This window comes from Nicotiana tomentosiformis, chromosome 5, assembly GCF_000390325.3.
Source record: "Nicotiana tomentosiformis chromosome 5, ASM39032v3, whole genome shotgun sequence".
NCBI classification, from domain to species: domain Eukaryota; kingdom Viridiplantae; phylum Streptophyta; class Magnoliopsida; order Solanales; family Solanaceae; genus Nicotiana; species Nicotiana tomentosiformis.
In genome coordinates, this window is record NC_090816.1 from 101,634,544 (window position 1) to 101,658,865 (window position 24,322).

The window sequence follows — 24,322 nt, forward strand, 5'->3', positions numbered from 1 at the left end:
GTAATTTAATTTTGAAATATTTATTTTATTTTTAATGAGACGATATATAACTACACAAAATATGTATGATTTATTTTAGATCACATATTTCAAAAGTTTTACTTTCTTTCTTTTACTATTTTGTATTCAGTCACGGAGGGAATAACTAGTTTGTGCTTGATTTGCTCCTTTCACGTATTATTAGTGAATAGGTATGGAAGGAGTATCTAAGTGACTTGTTTAGTGCACTTGCTACCATTAAATGATGAAGCAACCAACAGAAAGAGGAACTTAATTTGAAGTCTTGGCTGAGTTATACACTGCCATTAGACTAGTTTTACACTACCACTAAACTATTTTTGTCGACTAGGATAGTGGCAAAGTACTATTGAGCAAATGGACCGGCTACTAACGTTGTAATGGTTCATATCACATAATATTACAACTCTAGAAACCAACCCCCTTTGACATAGAATATTCGCTGGATAGTAAGTGGGAGAAGATCACTTTCAAATTTTCAGACAAAAAGAAATGCAAATAAACAATACAAGGAAAGGAACCAACAAATATAAACAGACGTTAGACTCCTCTCCCTCTCCGCCCTCTTCTTCCGATCACTCTTCTTTAATACTGCTCAAGCCTCAAAACATCCTTCTTTTCTTTTTTTTTTGACTTAACCAATTATCATTTCTCCACAGTTTTGCAAATTCATCCTTTAAATTTGATCAAATTACATGGTTTTTGAGTCCAAATTCGATCTGGGTCATCGCCACAATTTCCCATCTTGAATTCTCCAAAGTGGGTTTTTGGTCCGCGAAACCCAATGGTTTCTTTTGCGGGTTCGGTTGTGTCGACTTCTTTTGTCAACATTTGCAATAGCAGCAGTGGCCTCTCTTCTTCTTCTTCTTCTTCTTCGTGTAGTAATTTAGAAAAGCCATTCTTGGTGCGTCCCCTGTGGAATAGGAAGACTGTTTGTGCTTGTGTTGCACCTCCTCGGGACTACAAAGCTGCTGACTCTGATCGGTTTTGCAACTCGAGATTCAATGTAAGATTTTAATTATTTGATTTTGAAAGGGAGCCTTGGAGCAACGGTAAAGTTGTCTCCGTGTGTTAACCTATAGGTCACGGGTTCAGGCCGTGAAATCATACTTCTATCAAGGTAGGCTGCTTACATGGGTGACCCTGCATTAACGCGGATGCTTTATGCAGCGGACTGCCCTTTTTTGATTTTGGGACTTCCAAATTATCCAGTTTCTGCTTTGGGTTCTGTTTTATAGTAGCTCATCTGTTCCATTTTATATGATAATATTTGACGGGAAACAAAGTTTAGGATGTTAAATTGGATTTGTGAGCTGTATTGGCAATAGCAGAAGAAAATAATCGCTCATAATTTAGTTTGGTAGGAAACATCACATCAAAGTTGAAATTTGATAGCTTAATGATTTTGGATTCTTGAGACTTGTGGAAGTTGTATAGAAATGGAATGGTGTACCACATTTTAGGACACCCTAAACTGGAAAGAATGCCATATGAATCGGAATAGCGAGAGCACTAGTGGCATGTCTTTGAGCTTCATGAATCATGTCAAATTGAGGTAGTTACTGAAATTACTCTGTTTAATCAGTTGATTTTCTGGTTTTATTAGGAAGGTGGTCGAGGGTTGAGATAATGTAGAATAAGTTGAAGTGCCGAAATAGAAATGTCTATCTTTGATATTTGCATCCTAATGGTTCCATAATGGCGTTTAGGAACTTGGTCACTTATTATTGCAATGTTGCTTATACCTTTGTCCACATTTCTCTTTGGGCTCCATTTGGTATGAGAAAAAAGATCCTGCTTGCACAGAAGGGTGTGACCTAGTGGTTAATAAAGTTGGAGGAAAAACATGAGGTCTTAGGTTTAAATCCTAGCAGAGGCAAACACACTAGGTGATTTCTTCACATTTGCATTAGCCTTGGTAGGCAGAGTTACCCGATACCTGTGTTGGTGGGAAGTAGCACATACTCGTCGCACACCACCTTCGTGAAAGAAAGAAAAGAAAGATCTTGCTTGGTGAGATATTCCCAATATTTTATTGTCTTTAACATGGGAAAATTTCTTTCAATCAAATCTAGAAAGACGACTTTCATATTGGATGTAATATAACAACAACAAAAAAAAAAATCCAGTGTAATCCCACAAGTGGAGTCTGGGGAGAATAATATGTACGTAGACCACAAGTGGACCTTACCCCCTATCAAGATAGAGAGGTTGTTTCCGATAGACCCTCGGCTCAAGGAACAATAACAACAACAAGAGAAACAAGACACATCGTATAATAATAAAGACCTAGAGATAAGAAATGCAAGAATAGTACTAATACTACCGGGAAGAATGACACAACGTGTAATAACAAAGCTCTAGGAACAAGAAAATATAAGAATATTACTAATACTATTGGAAATATCACCTGTATTACTTTAAACACCAATCTGAAATATCACATTCTGTTCATCTTCACGGACAAACAAACATAGATATTTGTGTAGAGATGAACTTTCCTTAAGTGCTTTAAAAAGTTAAACACCAAAACAAGATCAGTCTGAAAGAGCGAGGTAGAGTGGGTTTTTGTAGGGAGGGGGAGGGGGAAGAGAGAGAAGAACATAGGCAGAAGACGAACAGTAGAAGGCTGAGACGTGAACCATGAGTAAGCATAACACTTATCCTAAATAGTGTGGGGTTAAGAGGAATGCTGGTGGACATCTATGTTGGTTTGGAGAAAAAGTGTTCCAAATAAAGGTGAGTAGTTGGTTTGGAGAAAAAGAGTTCCAAATAAAGGGGAGAGATTTCTGCAATAACTGGTTGAGTCGGGGTATGCCAAGGGTGCTCAAACATTGATAAGACTTGATTTTTGTCGTTAGAAAAGTTGCTAATAGAATCCGTTTTGTTATACGCAAGTCAAAACCTCCTCTGATGGGGTGTCTAACATATGATCTCCATTGCACTTTGGAGAGGTGCCAATCTAAGAACGACCCAAGTGGTCAAGCCTAAGACATATGCTGAAGTGTGACCATCTCATCTAAAAGCTTTAACTGTTAGAGAGAACACACTTTTATTTACTTAATTATGTCTTCAACACACCCCCTCACATGCTGCCTTAATTCTTTTTGATGAGCCAAGAACATGAATTCTTTTTGATATTGTGTGGTGGTGAGACTCAAACCAAGGACCTTTGCTTGCTCTGATACCATATTGAAGTGTGTGACCATCTCATCTAAAAGCTTAAGCTGGTAGAGAGAATACACTTTTATTTTACTTAATTATGTCTTCAACAACATAATGACATTAAAAATACTCAAGAAGCATTTAGTTTTGGTTTTCAGATTTTGGAAATTCTTCCGGTACCCTTTAAAATTAGGTACTTATACATACTTGTTGCTTCGGTTGGAATCCCCATTCACTTTCTATTACAACATTCCCGCGGGGGTGGGTGGGGGTGGGGTGATTTTTCCAGATAAATGTCTGCTGGATATAATCTTTTGATCAGAACATATATGAGTTGCTTTACATTTGGCAGGCGTTGACAACATTTGAATCCTGCCTAGTTTACTGTATCTTCCCTGAGCTCTCTTTGTCTCGTTTGAATTGCAGGAATCTGCTAAATTGGAGAATGTGAGCTTGTTGAGAGAGCCTGAGGATGAGTCAGATGTGCTCATTGAGTGCAGAAATGTGTGCAAGTCATTTGGCGACAAGCATATCTTAAGAGGTGTTAGCTTCAAGGTGAACTTTCATTACTTCAGAAACTGCTTGTATGCAGTATGATTGGGTCTTCCAATTTAGGAGTTTTTTCCATTTTTGTTTATGGATTATGATTGAAAGATCAATAAAAGGTAAAGGTTAGGAAACTATACTTAACGAAAGAAAGTTGGCTGGCTACAGTAAAAATGATTGTTTTATTTCCTTTCTGGGTTATTGGTTTCTGCATTCATGACTTCTCATTCTTTGTGTTTGTGAAAGTGCTGATAACCTTTAATCACCATCTTTACCCTCTGTTACAGATCAGACATGGTGAGGCCGTTGGAATAATTGGGCCTTCTGGTACAGGGAAATCAACAATCTTAAAGATAATGGCCGGCCTTCTTGCTCCTGATAAAGTATGTGTGTATTGTTTTTCTCGTTTCAGAATACAGCTGTGCCACTTATAAAAATGTGATTCTAGATCCCCTTATCTCTGCTAATAGACTTCATTGAATGCAGGGAGAAGTCTTAATCCGAGGTAAATTGCGCAATGGATTAGTGAGTGATGAGGAAATTTCTGGGCTTAGGATTGGCTTAGTAAGTTATATGTTCTATCGCTTTTTTGGTTGTCCGGTGAAATGGACTGTAGAGGTACTTCTTGAATGTTCTTATTATCTTATAAACATTTCCATCCCCTTAACAGGTGTTTCAGAGTGCTGCACTTTTTGATTCCTTAACTGTTCGTGAAAATGTTGGTTTCTTGCTGTAAGATACTCTCAGTTCACTAATTATCCATTAAAAAGAAAAGATTTTCTCAGCTCTGCTGAATCAGAAGTTTTTCTTTTGGCTATACTGATTAGAGATTGTTGGCTATTCTTCTCTTTGGAATTCTAGATATGAGAATTCAACTATGCCAGAGGATCAAATTGCACAGCTTGTAACTGAAACTTTAGCTGCTGTTGGGTTGAAGGTATGGGCAACGATAAACATTTATAAATGATGCATTAAATTCCTTATTACAAAAGATAATGAATGCATTAAACAAATGCATCCAGGTTCCCAACTTACTATAACAATGAAAATAGTTTTAGACTTTTACCAACTTAAATATTGCTATTTGCATTATCATTTCAAGATCTCCTTCTCTCTCACACGCACTGTACGGAAATGTCCTCTGCTGTTTTCTGGGCAAATTGAATCGAATAGAGAATAGAGGATTCATCGCTATAGTATTTCATATAAATAGTTATGATTGGTTTCACAGATGCCAATTTTCAGTTTTATGTCTATGCAGGAAGTTGAAGACCGGTTACCTTCTGAATTATCTGGTGGTATGAAGAAAAGAGTTGCTTTAGCTCGCTCTATTATTTTTGATACCACGAAAGACGTAGTAGAGCCAGAGGTATGTTCCAGGTGCTTCATGGCATGATCATCAGTTTTTTTTGGGCTTGCGTTTGTATTTCTGCTAAATGGATTGTTGTAATCTGGTTCACTGCTTTTCTTCATGCTGGTTACTCTGTGGTCTGAATGCTACATGTTAGTCCCTTTGTCCCAGATTATCATCCACTTTGCTTTTTGGGAGTCAATTTGTAGAATCATTCATGTTGTCCCTGAATTGGTAAATTATTTTTAAAAGTAGGAGTTATCCACTTCCAATTTCACTCCTAAAGTTGGTCAAAATGACTTAAGAAAAGTGAAAATGGACAATTTGTGATGGAGAGCGCTGCTTAATTAATTTTCTAGGGATGTCCTTGTTTTGAACTTGAGGTACTCCATTCTTCTGAAACACCTTGAACCTCTTTATAGCTCTGTAATCAAGAGAGCATTTATTATGGAACTGTTGGTTTTAGGTGACTTCACTCTTACTCTGAGGACTTTTTTTTGTATTGTTTGAGAAAAGGACTTGATGTCCAAAGATGGAAATGCAAAAATAAGTTCGCATCTAATCTTCTGGGCAAGTTTAATGACTGATAAATTTTATGGCATGAAGATGATATGTGTGTATCAAAAGAAAAGGATGCCTGCAAAATTGATGGATGCAGCTTATTGTTGAATTGTGCAGTGTCAAACTATCATTAAATATTTTTTGTCATAACCCTTAGCATTATAAATTTTGTAGCTTTACGGGTCTAAATTGAACGACATGGTTAGTGAGGGTTCATATAACTGAACCTACTAGCTTGGGATTGAAGCTTAGTTGTATTTATTGATAGTTATATTTGTTAAAAGAATACTACCGATGGATGTTTTTACTGAAATCTCTAAAAATAAAAGAAGCTACGAGATAATCAAAAATAATTTTACTATACAAAAGTATGGGTTAATGCATAAGGAGCAAATAAATCCAATTTGTTACCCGGACTTGGAAGAAGGAAGCTTTGTTTAATATTTTAAACCTCAAGAGACCACAGGGATGGTATGTTTATTTAATTCTATTATTTTCTTTTTTTTATCAAGTAAAATCATTCCTGTCTTTTTTGATAATAGGTATAATCATTCCTGTCTTTTTACTTCATGGTGCACTGGACAATGTAATTTTAGTCTTGACAGACCTCTATCTCTGCCAAGTATGGAAATAAGCCTCCTTAAATTACGAAGTTAAAATTTTTTTGGTTAATGATGTCCAGATGATTACAGATGGAAAATAGGTTCAAACTGAAATCCTTGGTGAGAGACTAGGGTAACAAGAATCAACTTGACATCTTTAAGAATTGAGCCTTCTAGGCTGGCCATTGGCTCCCTTTTTTATAACAGAATCAACTATTTTAAATGAAATGTGTAGTGAAATTCAGCTTTATCCATATCATTGAGCATTGCAATTTCTATAAATGATTCGCTTTATTAGTTCACATCGATGCATACGAAATTTGTGCATAGCCGTCAAATAATTTTCAGTAGTTGGACTTCTTTATTTAGGTTTAGGCAGAATATGTAGTTTACTCCCGACCTTGAGGTCAATCCCTGTGACACACCTCTTCTGTGTTTTGCCACTTTTTCTCAACAATTCTATGCCAGGCACCAATAAATCTGTGACAAGTGCCATTAAACTCTAAAAAGAAATATTTAAAATTACAAGTATACCCCTGAAAAATTACAAGTATACCCCTGAAAAAATTAAAAATCCATGGCTGCCACCACCTTATCACCACCACTGCCATAGCTGCCACCATCTACTTTCCATGATTACCACCACAACTTTCAAACAAAACACGTGAACACCACAGTCCCTTTTCACTTGTTCAACAAAAAATTCTTAATCTGAAAGAAGAATAAAATCACCAGTAAACTTAGCAATGAAATTGGCGCAGAAGGAAATCTGGTAACATCAGGGTCAATGTCATCGGTGTCGGGTCGGAGAAAACTTCTGCATTATTCTGAAAAATCCCCCAATTTGTCACTCCTATTCCTCCGAAAGGATATGATATTTCTGAAATTGAGCTCACATCTGGTACCACTACAACTTCTAAAGATGATGATGGCACTTGAAATTCAAAAGAAAAAAGAAAACAAAAAAATTAGTTTAACTTTCAAGAAATTGCAAAATTGGATGTTGGTAAAATGATAAATTTTGAGTTCTTCACAGATTTGTGAATAAAAAAAGACAATTATGTCAATACTATTTTGGCATGAGGAAGAAGACGAACGGGGAAAGGGGTTTGGGAAAGAAAACTAGAGGACGTGGGGTTGCAGGGGGACGACGCGTTAAGGGGTAGACGATGAGGAGCAAACAATTTTAAAAGAAAGGGAAAAAGTCTTTAAGTTTTAACACGTGGCACTTAAATATGGATTGGGACAAAAATTTTAGACTTTAACGCGCTTCTTCTTGTTAAGCACACTCATGCCGCGTAGAAAAAGAGGTGTGTATTAGATGCACTTTGAAAAGTTTGGGTGTGTAAAGGGTTTTCCGTGGAAAGGTGTGTCACAGAGATTTGACCTCAAAGTCAGGGGTAAACTATGTATTTTGCCTTCAGGTTTATGATATATTGACTGGAAAAAAAACTATTTATATAGGACGGAACTGTGAGAATTAATAACTTGGAAAATTATATTATTGATGTACATTAACTATAATACAAGTACCGCTATTTATAACAATACACAATACCTACACTACTCATATTCCATGTAGGACCTAAGTTGATCGGACACGAGTGCAGATCTACAGGTCAGATCCTTCGAGATGTAAATTCTAAGATTCGGGGATATGGATCCTAGTACGGATACGGTTGCAGGGATCCAGCTAAAAATAATTCAAAAAATAAAAATATAAAAATACCTCTAAAGTCTAAATTATGAGAAATTTTGAGGAATACTTGCGTATAGCTTGTAAGTTTGGATTTCTTTTTTGTTCTCAAGTTGTAGATAAGTAAATGATTGATTTCTCAGATAAGGTATGCTATTTTCTTCCCTAGTTTTGGTTCTGATTTTGGGAATCAAATTGTATCTCATCTCAAATTTTTCTGTCTGTCGTGGTCAAAGTACCCAAAATTGTTTGATCAGATTCGGAACGAATCCCCATACCCACACCCATACTAGTGTCGTGTCGACACGGGTGCGGCAACGAAATTGCCGTGTCAGAGCAACTTAGTGTAGGACTATGCTTATTTACATAACAACTAACTAACACTCCCCCTCAAGTTGATGCATACAAATCATATGTACCGAGCTTGTTACATATATAACTAATACGAGGACCTCTGAGGGACTTGGTGAAAATATCTGCAAGTTGATCATTCGACTTCACAAACTTTGTAGCAATATCTCCTGAGAGTCAATCTCAATGTGTTTTGTTCTCTCATGGAACACAGGATTTGACGCAATATGAAGGGCAACTTGATTATCTCACACAAGTTTCATCTGGCTTATTTCATCAAATTTCAACTCCTTGAGCAACTGTTTGATGCAAACTAGCTCACATGTTCCCATGACCATTGCTCGATATTCTATTTCTGCACTAGATCGAGCAACTACATTCTATTTCTTGCTCTTCAAGACACCAGATTGCCTCGTACTAAAACACAATATCCGAACGTAGAACGTCTATTAGAAGGTGATCCTGCTCAATCAACATCTGAGTATCCAACGATCTGCTCATGGCCTCGATCCTCAAACAATAACCCTTTGCCTGAAGCCGATTTTATATACCGAAAAATGCGGACAACTGCATACCAATGACTATCACAAGGAGAATCCATAAACTGACTTACAACACTCACAGGAAAGGAAATGGCAGGTAAAGTCAATGTGAGATAATTTAATTTGTCAACCAGCCGCCTATATCTTGCAGGATCGCTAAACGACTCCCCCTGTCCTGCCAGAAGTTTAGAATTTGGATCCATCGGAGTGTCAACAGGTCTACAGCCTGTCATTCCTGTCTCCTTAAGAATGTCTAAGGCATACTTCCGTTGTGAGATCACAATATCTGAGCTAGGCTGAACGACCTCAATACCCAGAAAATACTTTAATCTGCCCAGATCCTTCTGAAAGTGTTGAAAGAGATGTTGCTTCAATTTAGTAATACCATCATGTTCATTGTCGGTAATAACAATATCGTCAACATTGACCACCAGATAAATATCGAGACTTGAAGCAGAATGCAGATAAAACACTGAGTGATCAGCTTCACTACGAGTCATGCCAAACTCCTGGATAACTGTGCTGGACTTACCAAACCAGGCTCGAGGAGACTGCTTTAGACCATCAAGTGACCGATGCAAGCGACATACAAGGCTACGAGACTCCCCCTGAGCAAAAAACCAGGTGGTTGCTTGCATAATATAAGACAAGTACATGCAGTCATGGAAGAATTTGAAAAATTGATGCCAGTTTCTGCTAGTATTGAAAAGCAACAAGAGTAACGACAGAAGATGTTTCTAGTTCTTGCCCTCACTTTAGGGCTATCTTTCACCATTGACAGACATGGTTCAATGTGCCAGCTACGCTTCCTCTTCTAGATCAGTCACAGCCTAGCCTGATTCCCCCTCGTTGGACTTCCTAATGACCTTGATTCAGTTCGTGACCAGATTTTGGCTAGTCCGACTGTCCCTACAATTGATGAATTATTCTCTCGATTACTTTGCCTTGCTGCAGCACCAAGTCATCGCGATCTCATCACAAACACTTGACTCATTTGTTCTCGTATCCCAAACAATGGAAAATCGGGCATCTAAAACTATGGAGAATAGACGAGGCAGGGGTCGTTTTGGAATATACCCAAGTGTTCTTATTGTAATAAACTTGGACACGCTCGTGAAGTGTGCTATTCTTTACATACACAAGGCTACGAGACTCCCCCTGAGCAACAAAACCAGGTGGTTGTTCCATATAAACTTCATCCTCAAGGTCACCGTGAAGAAAAACATTCTTAATGTCCAGATGATAGAGAGGCCAATGGCGAACAACAACCATGGATAGAAAAAGGTGGACTGATGTTATTTTAGCCAAGAGAGAGAAAGTATCACTGTAATCGAGCCCAAATATCCGAGTATATCCTTTGGCAACAAGACGGGCCTTAAGTCGATCAACCTGGCCATCTGGACCAACTTTGACTACATAAACCCATTGACAATTAACAGTAGATTTACCTAAAGGGAGAGGAACAAGCTCCCAAGTACCACTCGTATGTAAAGCAAACATCTCGTCAATCATAGCCTGTCGCCATCTTGGATGAGACAATGCTTTCACCTGTAGACTTAGGGATGTAAATAGAGGACAAAGAAGATATAAAAGAATAATGGGGTGATGACAGACAATGATAACTTAAACCGACATAAATACGGATTGGGATTAAGTGTGGTCCGTATACCTTTCTGGAGTTTCTCACCGATGCTCTGATACCACGTGGGAATTAATAACTCGTAAAATTATATTATTGATGTACATTAATTATAATACAAGTACCCCTATTTTTAACAATATACATTACCTAAACTACTTCTATTCCATGTAGGACTATGCTTATTTACATAACAATTAACTAACATGAACTTTTAAGAAGTAAAATTCAAAACAAGAATATGAAGTGAGAGGGCACGTAATATGTGCATAGTTGTGGAAGGTAAGAGCGAGGGGTAAATGGTTTAGCATTATTAGTTCACATTGATGCATACGAAGTATGTGCATAGCCATCAAATATTTTCATTAGTTGGGACTTCTTTATTTAGATTTATGATATATTGGCTGATAACTATGGGGGCATTGAGGAGCAGTGGGGACGCGAGTGGTATGTGGACCGCGACTGCGAATTGCATTAGGGAGGCTGCTAGGGAGATATTGGGGGTCTCGAAGCGCCCTTCTGGTGGCCGCTAAAGGGACTGGTGTTGGAGCATTGAGGTCCAAGGTAAAGTGGAAGCCAAGAAAGTGGCTTATTTGAAGCTTGTGGAAAGCATGGACGAGGAGGAGAAGAAGACGAACAAGGAGCGGTATAAGGTGGCTAAGAAGAAAGCAAAGGTAGCAGTTACTTCGGCCAAGGCTGCCGCATTTGAGCGCTTGTATGAGGAACTTGGAGGCAAAGAAGGGGACCAGAAGTTGTACAAGTTAGCCAAGGTGCGAGAGAGGAAGGTCCGTGACCTAGACCAAGTGAAGTGCATCAAGGATGAGGAAGGAAGAGTGTTGTTGGACGAGGTTCTGATTAGACAGAGATGGCAGGCGTACTTCCATAAACTCCTGAATGATGAGGGGGATAGGAATATTGTGCTGGGGGACCTAGAAAACTCCGAGAGTTGTCAGGACTTTGGGTATTGCAGGCGGATTAAAGTTGCGAAGGTAGAGTGGGCTATGCGTAAGATGAGCAGGGGGAGAGCGACCGGACCAGACGAAATCCCGGTGGAATTCTGGAAAAGCGTAGGTAAGGCGGACTTGGAATGACTAATTGGGCTATTCAATATCATTTTTAGTACGAAGAAGATGCCCGGGGAATGGAGATGGAGTACGATGATCTCGTTGTATAAGAACAAGGGAGATATCCAAAATTGCAACAACTATCGGGGGATCAAACTACTGAACCATACTATGAAAGTATGGGAGAGGGTGGTGGAACTGAGGGTGAGGAGGATTGTGTCTATTTCAGAGAACCAATTCGGATTTATGCCGGGGCGTTCGACTACAGAAGTTATTCACCTTGTTAGGAGGTTGATGGAGCAGTATAGAGAGATGAAGATTGATTTACATATGGTGTTCTTCGACTTAGAGAAGGCTTACGATAAAGTGCCGAGAGAGATGCTGTGGAAATATTTGGAGGCTAGAGGCGTTCCTGTTGCATACATTAGAGCTATTTAGGACATGTACTAGGGTGCTAAGACTCGAGTGAAGACAATGGGAGTGGACTCAGACCACTTCCCGGTTGTGATGGGGCTGCATCAAGGGTCAGCCCTCAGCCCATTTCTGTTTGCCCTGGCGATCGATGCGCTGACGAGTCACATTCAAGGGGAGGTGCCGTGGTGCATGTTGTTTGTAGATAACACTGTACCGGTGTTGTGAAGAGCGTGAGGCGAGGAAAAGCGACAAGTCCCTTTTCTCTTAAAGCAAGAAGCGAAGCGTTCCAAGCACAAGCCGGGTTTTTCCTATCGTCTTTTGGTGCCATTAAAAGAACAACTAAATAACACATAAAAAGATATAAGAACTAAGAATAAATGATATGGAAAAAATGGCAGTATAACTGAAACGAAAAATGGGCAGCATTTCGCTGCAATTTATCACTGAAATAGAGAAAGAAAATGAAGAAGAAGAAGAAGAGAATGAAAAAAAGAAGAACTGAAAGGGAAAAAAAAATTCACCAGCATTTCACTGCTATTTGGACACTAAAACAGTGAAAGAAAACGAAGAAGAAGGAGAAGGAGAAGGAGAAGGAGGAGGAGGAGGAAGAGGAGGAGGAGGAGGAAGAAATCACATACCTGGGACCAAACTTGATGATCTTGAAGTTGAAAAGTATAGAAAACTTGAACCTTAGGTCGCCTCTGTTGCTGCTGCTCGATGGTCTTTTAAAAAAAGAGAGTCTTTTTAATATTAACGTTGGCAGCCCAGTTATAAAGAGAAGCGCTCTGTCATTGTGTTCGCTTCCTCGCTTCTCGCTTTTTCAGGGGAAGCGATCGCTTTTCTGTACCTGATACGCTTCAGATCAGAGAAGCGCCAGATGCCTCGCTTCGCATCGCTTCTCGCTTTAAGCAAGGAAGCGGTCGCTTTTAACAACACTACATTGTACTGATTGACGAGACGCGTTGTGCTGCCAACGAGAGGTTAGAGGTTTAGAGACAGACTTTGGAGTCTAAAGGTTTCAAGTTGAGCAGGACCAAAACAGAATACTTGGAGTGCAAGTTCAGTGGCGCGACTCAGGAAGACGTGAGGCTTGATTCACTAGTCATTCCTAAGAGAGAGTTTCAAGTACCTTAGGTCTATTATACAAGGGAATAGGGAGATTGACGAGGATGTCACATACCGTATTGGGACGGGATGGATGAAATGGAGGCTCGCTTCCGGTGTTTTGTTTGATAAGAATGTGCCGCCAAAACTTAAAGGTAAGTTCCTATGGAGCGGTGGTCAGACTGACTATGCTGTATGGGGCGGAGTGTTGACTGGTCAAGACATTCCATGTCCAAAAGATGAAGATGGCGGGCATGAGGATGTTGAGGTGGATGTGCGGGCAAACCATGTTAGATAAAATTAGAAGTTAAGTTATTCGGGACAAGGTGGGTGTGGCTTCTGTGGAGGATAAGATGCGGGAGGCGAGACTTAGATGGTTCGGGCATGTGGAGAGGAGAGGCACTGATGCTCCGGTGAGTAGGTGTGAGAGGCTGGCATGGGAGGGCCAACGAAGAGGTAGAGGCAGGTCGAAGAAGTATTGAGGAGAGATGATTAGGCAAGATATGGCGTTGCTCCAGCTCACTGAGGACATGACCATGGATAGGAAGGCGTGGAGGTTGAGAATTAAGATAAAGGGTTAGGTGGTCGAGTGTTGTCCTTGTTTGTAGCAGTAACTTTGATACACCACTTGGTGCCTTCCGTGTTTTTTTTTGTACCCTAGTCTTCTGTTACTACTTGCTGTTGTCTTGTGTTTTGGTTTTCTGATTGCATTACCTTTTGTTAGTTTCGTATTTTTGCTTTGGTTGTCAGATCTGTTTGCTTGTTATTGCCCCTCCCCTCTCTCCTTCCTGAGCCGAGGGTCTTCCGGAAACTGTGTCTCTGGCTTTTTAAAGGCAGGGGTAAGGTCTGCGTACACTCTACTCCTTTTGGGACTACACTGGTATGTTGTATGATATATTGGCTGGAAAAAACTGTTTATATAGGACTGACTTTTAAGAGCTAAAATTATGAAGTGGGAGGACACTTAATGCATGCACAGTTGTGGCAGGTAAGTGCGAGGGGAGACCGAGGAACATGTGTTGGTAATATGGAAGGGAACGAGAGGGAGAAGCCAAGGATAGTGTGAGTATTGGTAACAAGGGGAGGTGTGGTTTACTGACATTTATAAGGATATTGCAGAAAAAATGTGGAGGATTCGTGAGCATGTTATGTGAAAGCTATATGATTTTCAGATTGTTCAGGGTTGGTCTAGTGGTAAGAGCGCTGCAATAATGTGTGGGTTAGGCGCATGTTACGGGTTCAAAGTTCGAACCCTGCTACGGACAAAACGCTTGGTATTTAAGCGGAGAAAGATATATGGGTGGGCCCTTTATTTGCCGAGTTTCGAACTGTGAGACATTTGGCTCGAGGATTACTTGGTTTACCAATAAAAAAAAAGAAAACTATATGCTTTTCAGAAAGATAGCACAATATCTTTTACTTCACAAAGTAAAAACAACGAGAACCAAGTGATTTTGTTAATTCCCTTTTTTTAAAAAGAACTTTCAGTAACTTGTGCCGATAAATCTCTCTCTGGTATTCCCAAGCTTTAGTATTTCTGAAATAATTCTCAGTGGGAGGGAGGGAGGGAGAGAGAGAGAATTGGCCTGATTTTTTCCCTTTATTTAAATATTTTCTTATTAATATCTGCAAAATTATTTGTTCCTTCATTTAAGATTAGCCCGCACCATGCTGTTAAAGCAATATAGGTAACAGAGCTAAGGGAAACGAATGGGTGATAGTGTCCTTTAAAAACCAGCATTTGGACATCCGTGATGCTGTTTGTTGGAGTTCGTCTTCTACTTTCTGAGTGATATCACATGATACCCTATGTAACCATGCGTTGTATGTTCCTTTTTTGTTGTTTTGGATGAAAAACCATGCCGTTTCAGTTTTAGATGATTCTGAAAATTCTGACGTCAAAGTGGTTCCCTCATGTTTTTTGGCTGGTAGGAAATAGTTATTACATTTGGAACATATTTAGTAATCTATATTACATGCACTGCTGAGTAGGTGCTATTATATGATGAACCAACAGCGGGGCTTGATCCGATTGCATCAACCGTTGTGGAAGATCTTATTCGCTCGGTTCACGTGACAGGCGAGGATGCACTTGGGAAGCCTGAGAAGATTGCATCTTATGTTGTCGTCACTCATCAACACAGTACTATTAAAAGAGCTGTTGACAGGTTCGGTTTCTTGTTGTTGGAAGGCATGTTGAAGTTGCATATGCTGCAAACTTTTATTAACTTGGAGGTTCCTTTTGTGCAGGCTAATATTTCTTTATGAAGGAAAAGTTGTCTGGCAAGGAATGACTCATGAATTCTCAACATCAACTAATCCTATTGTTCGGCAGGTAAAGATGGTCTTGCTTCGGTTTTTGTTTCCGAAAAAACTGCATGCTGATTTCTCTTATTTCATCAGCAAGGAGTAAGATTAAACTAACTGTGCTATCAAATCAACCTTCTATTTACGAACTGGTCCGTTCGTTCCAATTTGTCACTAAATCGAACTAAATTAATCAAAATTCTAGATATTTAGAGACTATACAAAAAGTACTTCTATAAGTTAAAATTATCCTCATGAAAATAGGTCAAAGTTCACTTAAACAGAATATGTCAAAAGCATTTTTGAAGGAGTACTAACTGCATATCTGAATGGGTAGACACATATATATTCGTTTGATGGAAAATTTACATGTTTTCTTCTGGTTATTTGGCACATGGTAAGATTTAAACCGTTGTTTGTTTCATATCTGTCAGTTCGCATCAGGGAGCTTGGATGGTCCTATTAAGTATTAGCTTCTATAACTACTGCAAATACGCAAAATACTTGGTCTTCCATTTTGGAAACTCGGAGTTAGCATTACCTTATGAACATCGTAGACTTGCTGGTGGTTTTAAAGCTGACCTTATCAAGCCACAACAGTTAGATTAATGGGAGATCTGACAGTCACATCTTCTGGACTAAGGTTGCAGCTCTTATTTTGCTGAGCCAAATCCCATGAATCTGCACGTCTTAGAAAAAGTTTCTAGTTCTATTTTAATCTTATTCTTCCTTCTTTTTTCACATTCGTTTTTGCAGTTGGGTCTTGAGGTAGACTGTCGAGAAATCCAATTATGGCCTCATTGTACAATAGCATCTTGATAGTAAGGAATTATGCAGAAATAAAGTGATTCTTTTGGCTTTATTATTATATTATAGAAATTTTGACTATTTTATAACCACTACCAAATTATTCCCATGGATAAGGACAAATTCTTGCTGCAACACTTGTAAGGAATAAATTCCATGACGCTACCTATGGAAGATAAATTTTCCATGCATGAACACCGATGATTCGGAAATTGACATGATCCGAAAGCTAGCTTGAGAAAGGTTGTTTGTTTAAGTTATTGAGGTAATATAGGAATATATATCGAACAGATGCTATGTGATTGTATTGGAAAGTTGCTATGGAAAGCCATTGTTTTGGAATACTCTTTGCAACTCAACGAGCATATCGTTTAGTGTTGGGCGCTGGTACCCACCCTTAGAATAGGTCGTTGTGTTATCCTTTTACTGGATTTAACCAGTGTGAATTCAGATTAGTCGGGCCAATAAATTCGGAAGCAAATAAGATGTCTTTCTTATGGTGCTTGCAACAAATGATAAAATTGCAGAATGAATTCTGAAAATCTTCTATCACAAGTTAAAGTGACTGGAATCAGGAGTAAATAAAATATTTCTACTCATCAAATAGAATACTTTTGCATACCTTTAATCAACCCCCTGGGTTTTCATAGAACTTTGCATACTTCGATTTTTGCTTCAAATGACACTACAACTCTGAGAGCTCTAAGATTCCATGTGCATTTAACACACAAAATTCTAAATATAAAGTTCAAAGAGAAACTATGGGTCAGTGACACCTGTATCTCGCCGATTTCTTGATAAAACCTGTAAGAGCAAACTGTTCTCAGACATGCTTGAAAGATCACATTCAACTAAACCAACATGAACCATAGTAAGCCAGCCCGGTGCACTAAGCTCCCGCCATGCGCGGGATCCAGGGAAGGACCAGACCATAAGGATATATTGTACACAACCTTACCCTGCATTTTTGCAAGAGGTTGTTTCCACGACTCGAACCCGTGACATCCTGATCACATGACATCGACTTTACCAGTTACGCCAAGGCTCCCCTTCATAGTCCAGAGTTAAAACTAATAAAAAAATGGCTGGTTAGTAAACAAGATAAAGCTTGAAAGCAGCTGCTATATGATACAATTCATAAGTTACTGTACAATGATCTCTCATCACTTTCAATCTGCTAAACTTTTTGTCTGCAGAATGTAGTTTCTTGCTCGAGATGAACAAAATAGAGCAACGACACCAACATAGAAGCTAACTAAAGCACTTATACAGTAAACCCAAACTGATAATGGTCCCTCTTCCATTTCTTCTTTAAATTTCTTCCCTGGCTCTACTGGAAAAGTTTTCTGACAGCCATTACCAGATGATTCCATGCATAGGTTCGGATTACCAGCAAATGCTCCTGGAAATTTCGAATAACCTTGCTTTGTGGGAATAACACCAGAGAAGCAATTATATGACAGATTTAAAACTGTCAAATTTCCGAGGACAGTAATGTTTTCAGGGATGTGACCAGATAAAGAATTATGTGACAAATCAAGAGCCTTTAACTTCTGCAGCTTCTCTAAACTCCCCGGAACTGGACCATCAAGAAAATTATATGACAAATTAAGGTATTCCAAACCATTTAACCCGAGCAGACCCTCTGGAATTTCGCCATGAAGCAAGTTGTCAGACAGATCAATTCCAATTGTGGTTGTGAGATTATAGTTGAAGCTCAAACTAGTTTCATCAGCAACAAGGGAGAGTTTGACGTCTAGTCTTCGAGCTGAAATTGACGGTACTGCAGGAATGGTTTTTCTAGCGTCGCCATTGTAGAAATTTGGACTAGTGTTAAAGTTACCATCTGGTATATAGCCTGAAAATTTATTTCCAGAAAAATCTAAAGTATGAATAGCCTGAAATGTAAACAGCCAACTTGGCAGAGATCCACTGAACTTGTTCCGAGCAAGGGAGAGGAACTTGAGGTTCGACCATTTGGTTATCGCATCATTTAAAGATCCCGAGAGATTATTAGAGCTCAAGTCAACAACTTCCAAAGACTTGCACCCTGCCAATGTCAGTGGGATCTCACCCGAAATCATGTTGTTTCCTATATCAAATATCTTTAGACTATCCAACGCGTCAAGCACAGGCTGAATTTCCCCAGAAAGATTATTATTGTTTAGTATCAGTGCCAGTAGTTGGAAACAACCGACGATGTTCACAGGAATCGACCCAGTGAGGAGGTTATGTGAGAGATCAATCACCTGTAAATAGGTCAAATTACCAATCCTTTCTGGTATTTCGCCCACAAGAAGATTGTAAGAGAGAAACAATGCTTGCAAACTCTTTAATTCTGTTATTGTTACAGGAATATCACCAGAGAATTGATTGTTTGACAGGTCAAGAAGTAGAAGTCCAGACTTCTCTGATGCCTCGACGATCCTACTTGGAATCTTCCCAGATAACTCATTATAACTCAAGTCCAACACACACAGCTTCTCCGAAAAAACCAATCTTGGCGAAATACCATATCGCAACTCATTATGTGACAAATTGAGCTGTGTCAAACTACCAAGACTAGAGATACATGTTGGTATGCCACCAAGAATCGAATTATTCGCTAAATTGAGAACCGTGAGTGATTCCCTCGAAGCATATAGACAAGGCAAAGTACCCGATAACAAATTTGACTCGAGGTTAAGTGAGACCAACGCTTGGCAAAAATCACCTACATTTCCTATCAAATTATTGTGGGACAAGTCCAGATATTTCAATGACATCAAGTTTAACAAGCTCTTAGGTATATCTCCATGAAAACTGTTAAAACCCAAGTTAAGATTCTCAAGTGTCATTGAGAAATTCCCTATCCACATTGGAATTTCACCACTCAACATGTTATGACTAAGGTCAAGTTCGATTAACTGGCTAATGGATGCAAATGTATTAGGAATTTCACCAGCGAACAAATTATAGCTAAGATCAAAAGTCCTAAGGCTCCACAACTTCCACAAACAAGATGGTATTGAACTGTTGAGGCTGTTGTGAGACAACACAAGGGTTTCAAGAAAAGTGAGATTACACAAACAAGTATGAACCTGGCCAGACAAGTTGAACCGGGAGAGGTTGAGTCCAGTGACCCGGCCGGTCTGGTTGGACCGGGTCACACCGGTCCAGTTTGAAACAGGAACATTAACATCCCAGCTTGATAAGCTCTGAGAAGAATCTTGGAGCTGTAACTTGAACAGCAAAAGCATAGCCATGTCATTTGGGTCAAGTCCAGTACTACCATTTACAGCTTCAAGATTCACAACCCCTTTTGATTTACCATCAAAAGAAGCAGCGAATGCAGAGGAAAATGGGTTCAAGAAAGGAAAAAACAAGAAAAAGAGTAAAAAGAATGAAACTTTGAGCAAATGAGAGGTTCTACAAGGCTCAAAAACTGAACCCCATGTTTCTGCCATAGAAGAAAATGAGAAGATTTGTGAAATGTGTTTTTGTTTGTGCGCGTGTGTGTGTTTGTTGGGGGTGCTAGGGAAAGGGAAAGGGGAAATGGGGGTCCCTAAGAGAGGGTTACAGGGTGAGTGTGAAAGGAATCAGTAGTGAAGATAGAGACTAAGCTGAAAGTAGGTACTTCGTTGAGAGTCGCCACTAGAGAACCAACATTCTTTCTTGTTTCTTGTTTCCTTTTTTTTTTAAGGGCGCCCTCATATTTTATCGAGGCACACTCCTCTATATTTTCTACACAGTCAAAAGTACCATACTACCCTTTTATCATCATTTTTCCAATTTGCTTGGGCTTTCGCAAATCTTTAAGTGCAAAATACAAAATTTGATATATAATAAATATACTCTCTCTAGACTCTATATATTCTTGGTTATTATCATTTAGACATTGTTTCTAGCTTCAGTACTTTGACAAAATATTATTTGACCAACTACATAAATCTAAACTTCAAATTTTTTTTCTGAAAAGTTATCTAATTTATTTAAATGTAAGTATCAACTTTTAGCAGTATGGAGACGAAGCACAAGAAGAAGCAGGTCTGAAGCTTGATCATCTAACTAAATTATAAATAAATTGTAAATTATGACTGTATTTTAAAGAACCCATTAAAGTGGCTACCTAGTGTCATTTCGACCATATAAATTGAGTGATCAAATGGGGGTAATAATGTCATTTAACACGGAAATACCTCTTTGGATTAAAAAAGACGACACCAAATGGAAAAGAGAGAGAGAGAAGCAAAAAGGTGTTTGCTACTGCCCGGAGAAGTGTAAAACTAAAGTAGACAACTTTTTCTTTTCCTTTCTTTTCATCTCTCTTTTTGAAATTCCCTGTTGATGTCCCTTTAAAGATACCCTTTATTATCTGTAGGCGAGCGTGTGAAGGCATGAAACATTATTGTTCTGAGACTGTTGTACCTTTTTTTTTTTTTTTTCCAGTATTCAGTAATAGTATTGAGATCTGATTAATCCGGATTCATGCCGTGTAAACAAACGCTTCCTATTAAAAAAAATTCATACTCATAGCTCGTACCTGAAACCTCCGATTAAGGATCGTGCTCCCTTCTCTTTCTCAAGCATGTAATAAAAACTTGGAGTTTTTTTTATAATTTTCACCATTAACCGATCTAATTGCTATCCTTTTTTTTTTTCAATGATATGCATAATCTGTTGTTTCCTTATAAAACCATAAAAATCTATTTTTTCAATTATTTATGAAAATTAACTACTAATATTTCCTTAAAAATTACTTTATCCGCAAAAAGTTGGATCAATATTCTTCCCCTCTAGCTTATGTTTTATTGCAGTTTTAAGGTAGAGTTTGTTTAAAATTTATGTATATGAAATGGTGCTTCTGATTAATTTTACTAGATTGGTGAGTCGACAAAGATTTAAGTAAACTTGAAAGATTAGTTTCACTATAGGGCACCATACGTTAAGATATTTAGCAATAAAGTTTGTATATCGAAATCAATTGCAGTGTTATCCCACTTTCATCTCAACTGTCATAGAGACCTCCAAGAAACTCTTTCGTGCTTGAATCTCACTGGAAAACACTAACCATACGCTTACTAGGAATGGTAAATACTTATAATTGCGGCTGAATATTTACATCAAACCATATGTTAGTTGATTTTATGGGGTAAACATGTATATTTGTTAACCATAATTAAGTAAAATAAGTCTATCTGCAAATACATATCATGTATCTATTGATTTGGTAAATATAACACATGTAAGTTTTTTTTTATTATACCGGGCTTTATTTACTGGTTATTGTTATTGCGTTTCAACTATTTTCTGTTTCTTATAATGTTGTTATTATTTCTATGATTTCTGTTGATTGTACTGATATATTGTCTCTTTTCGTCTTTTTCGTTTTCTTGAGCCGATGGTATATAAAAAATAACCTCTCTAGTCTCTACTCCATCAGGGCAGGAGTAAAGTCTGCGTACACACTACCTTCCTCAGACTCCTCACTTATGAGGTTTTACTTGGTTGTTGTTATTGTTGTAACAACGCAACGATGGTTTACAATTTCATATTTTATCTATACCTATATGTCCTATGTTTTCTCTGTCCGCTTTCTTCTTCTCATCCTATCATCTTATGCTTACTTTTAGTGATTGAAGTATCATTCGATTCGCCGATGACATAGTTCTGATTGATGAGTCGCGAACCAGTGTTAACGAGAGGTTGGAGGTCTGAAGACAGGCCCTTGAGTCTAAGGGTTTCAAGCTGAGCAGGACGAAGACGAAATACCTAGAGTGTAGGTTCAGCACTGAGCTGAGGGAAGTGGTCGTGGAAGTGAGGCTTGAATCATAGGTCATACCAAGTAGTGGCAATTTCAAGTACCTTGGGTCGGTTATCCAGAGGGAGGGGAGATTGACGAGGATGTTACACACCGTATTGGGGTGGGGTGGATGAAGTGAAAGTTAGCATCTGGAGTATTGTGTGATAAGAGACTGCCACCGATACTCAAAGGTAAATTTTACAAAGCGGTGGTTAGACCGGCCATAATGTATGGGGTTGAGTATTGGCCTGTTAAGAACTCACATATCCAGAAGATAAAAGCAGCAGAAATAAGGATGTTGAGGTGGATGTGCGGTCACACTAGAATGGATAAGATTAGGAATGAATATATTCGGGAGCATGTGGGCGTGGCTCCCATTGATGATAAGATGCGGGAAGCGAGGCTCAGATGGTTCGGACACGTACAAAGAAGAAGCCCAGATACTCCGGTAAGGAGGTGTGAGCGGCTGACTTTGGAGGGCACAAGAAGAGGTAGAGAATGACCTAAGAAGTATTGAGGAGAGGTGATAAGACAGGACATGGCGAGACTTCAGATTTCTGAGGACATGTCTCTTGATAGGAAGTTGTGGAGGTCGAGTATTAAGGTTGTAGGTTAGGAGGTAGTTGAGTCTCCCTTACTTCGTACCTTTGTGAGGCTAATCTTGTAGGGTTTTTGTCGATGTTAGCTAGTGGCGATGTTGTGTCTTACTACTCCTTTGTTTACTATAGTGCCGGGTCTATGTACTGTCTATCGCGTTTACTTTGCATCTACTTTCTCATTTTCATGATATTATTTTTCTATGATTTCTATTGGTGATAATGATATTGTCTCTTTTCGTCTTAACAACATCTCTACTCCCTCGGGGTAGGTGTAAGGTCTGTGTACACACAACTCTTCCCATACCCCACTAGTGAGATTTTACTGGGTTGTTGTTGTTGTTGTTGATTGAAATATCATTCTACGAAAAATCAATATATAATTTTAAGTATAAAAGTTACGCATTGTCGTCGTTGTACCTCTATAACTGGCATTTCTAAGAGAAGTGCAAACCTTTTAATTACCTCTTTAATGAAGTTTTGCACAGAATTATCGATCTATCAATTACTCATTAATCATTGTATCAAATTATTGATATTTTTTCTTTTATCCAACAGAAAACTTTATTTTGTGCCGCATGCAATTTACTTGAGTTGTATGAGTCTTCTTTTTGTTTCACAAATTAGTTGACTTAAATCTTACACTTTGTTACATTCAAGGAATCGAAGCAATCTAAGATCAAATTGACAAAGAACCCTAACTTCGAAAAGAGAGAAAAGGGAGAACCTTTTTATTGAACATAGTCGGTTCCATATGAAAATGAGTTCTCAGTTCATCTATTAGCCTAAACTATCTATTTATACACTAACTGAAATAAAGGCTATATGTTACAAAAATGGTTAAACATACAAAGATAAATACTACTACAACTTAAAGTGTATTCCAGGTCTTCAAGGTGGGTCTACCTTGCTGTTTTGGGCTGGAGCATACTGGGCCTCAGGTAAAGATTGGGCTTCAACCCCCTCCCCCTCCCCCCAAGCTGAAATGGGCCACCAGTCCAAGCTTGGAAAGGAATGTACAATGGTGAACACCCGGTAAAGCCTTGGTAAAGATATCGGCCAACTGCGAACTAGTAGGAATAACATGTAAGATAATGAGCCCAGATTTGAACTTTTCATGCACAAAATGACAATCTATCTCGATATATTTTGTACGTTCATGGAAAACAGGATTGCGAGCAATGTGAATAGCAGAGTGATTTTCACAGAACACAAAGATGAAACCCCAAACTCACTAAGTAGACGAACAACCCAAACAATTTCTGCCACCAGTTGTCTTAAAGCTCTATATTCGGCTTCAGCTGAAGAAAGAGCAATGGTAGCCTACTTTTTAGATTTCCATGAGACAGGGCAAACTCCCAACTGTAATAAGAAATCACTCACAGACTTTCGAGATGTAGAACAACTTCCCCAATCAGAATCACAAAAACCAAGCAAATCAAATGAGGAAGATTTATTGAACAGCAAACCTAAATCAGGAGTACCTACCAAGTATCACAACACATGTAAACCAGCTTCAAAATGGGGAATCCGAGATTGTGACATAAATTGACTGAGGTGTTGCACACTATAGGAGATATCAAGTCTAGTGTGTTGAAGAAAATTCAACTTCCCAATCAACTTTCGATACAAGGACAGTTCAGGAAGGGGATCCCCAGAATCAGCAGACAATTTAACATGAACATCCAAAGGAGAGACCACAGGACTCACATGAAGACAATTAAATTCAGAAAGAAGTCCCAAGAGAAATTTCTGTTGAGTAACAAGCAGTCCCTGA

General features: G+C 38.7%; 2 protein-coding genes and 1 long non-coding RNA gene across 4 annotated transcripts; 1 reads left to right on the top strand and 2 right to left on the bottom strand.

Moving 5' to 3' along the window:
• Nucleotides 1-484: 484 nt before the first annotated feature.
• Nucleotides 485-16,222, top strand: LOC104085408 (protein TRIGALACTOSYLDIACYLGLYCEROL 3, chloroplastic). 2 transcript variants are annotated; one of them, XR_011407966.1, is made up of 11 exons: nt 504-1,024; nt 3,610-3,738; nt 4,017-4,112; nt 4,216-4,293; nt 4,400-4,461; nt 4,591-4,666; nt 4,991-5,098; nt 15,046-15,221; nt 15,304-15,388; nt 15,795-16,003; nt 16,117-16,222. XR_011407966.1 is itself a non-coding variant. In XM_009589427.4 (10 exons), exons 1-10 carry the CDS (start codon nt 803-805, stop codon nt 15,831-15,833), a joined length of 1,071 nt encoding a protein of 356 aa, XP_009587722.1. In that variant the 5' UTR covers nt 485-802; the 3' UTR covers nt 15,834-16,222. The 2 variants fall into 2 exon arrangements, 1 of the variants encoding a protein (XP_009587722.1); XM_009589427.4 differs by having other exon boundaries at nt 485-1,024; nt 15,795-16,222.
• A 557-nt stretch (nt 16,223-16,779) lies between these two features.
• LOC138891596 (uncharacterized) lies at nt 16,780-17,259 on the bottom strand. Its single transcript, XR_011407967.1, has 2 exons — nt 17,126-17,259; nt 16,780-16,971 (listed from the first exon to the last, which is right to left on the bottom strand). It is a non-coding gene; the product is annotated as an uncharacterized lncRNA (long non-coding RNA).
• A 12-nt stretch (nt 17,260-17,271) lies between these two features.
• LOC104085409 (receptor-like protein CLAVATA2) lies at nt 17,272-19,825 on the bottom strand. Its single transcript, XM_009589428.4, has one exon. It carries the CDS (start codon nt 19,611-19,613, stop codon nt 17,337-17,339), a length of 2,277 nt encoding a protein of 758 aa, XP_009587723.1. The 5' UTR covers nt 19,614-19,825; the 3' UTR covers nt 17,272-17,336.
• Nucleotides 19,826-24,322: the final 4,497 nt, after the last annotated feature.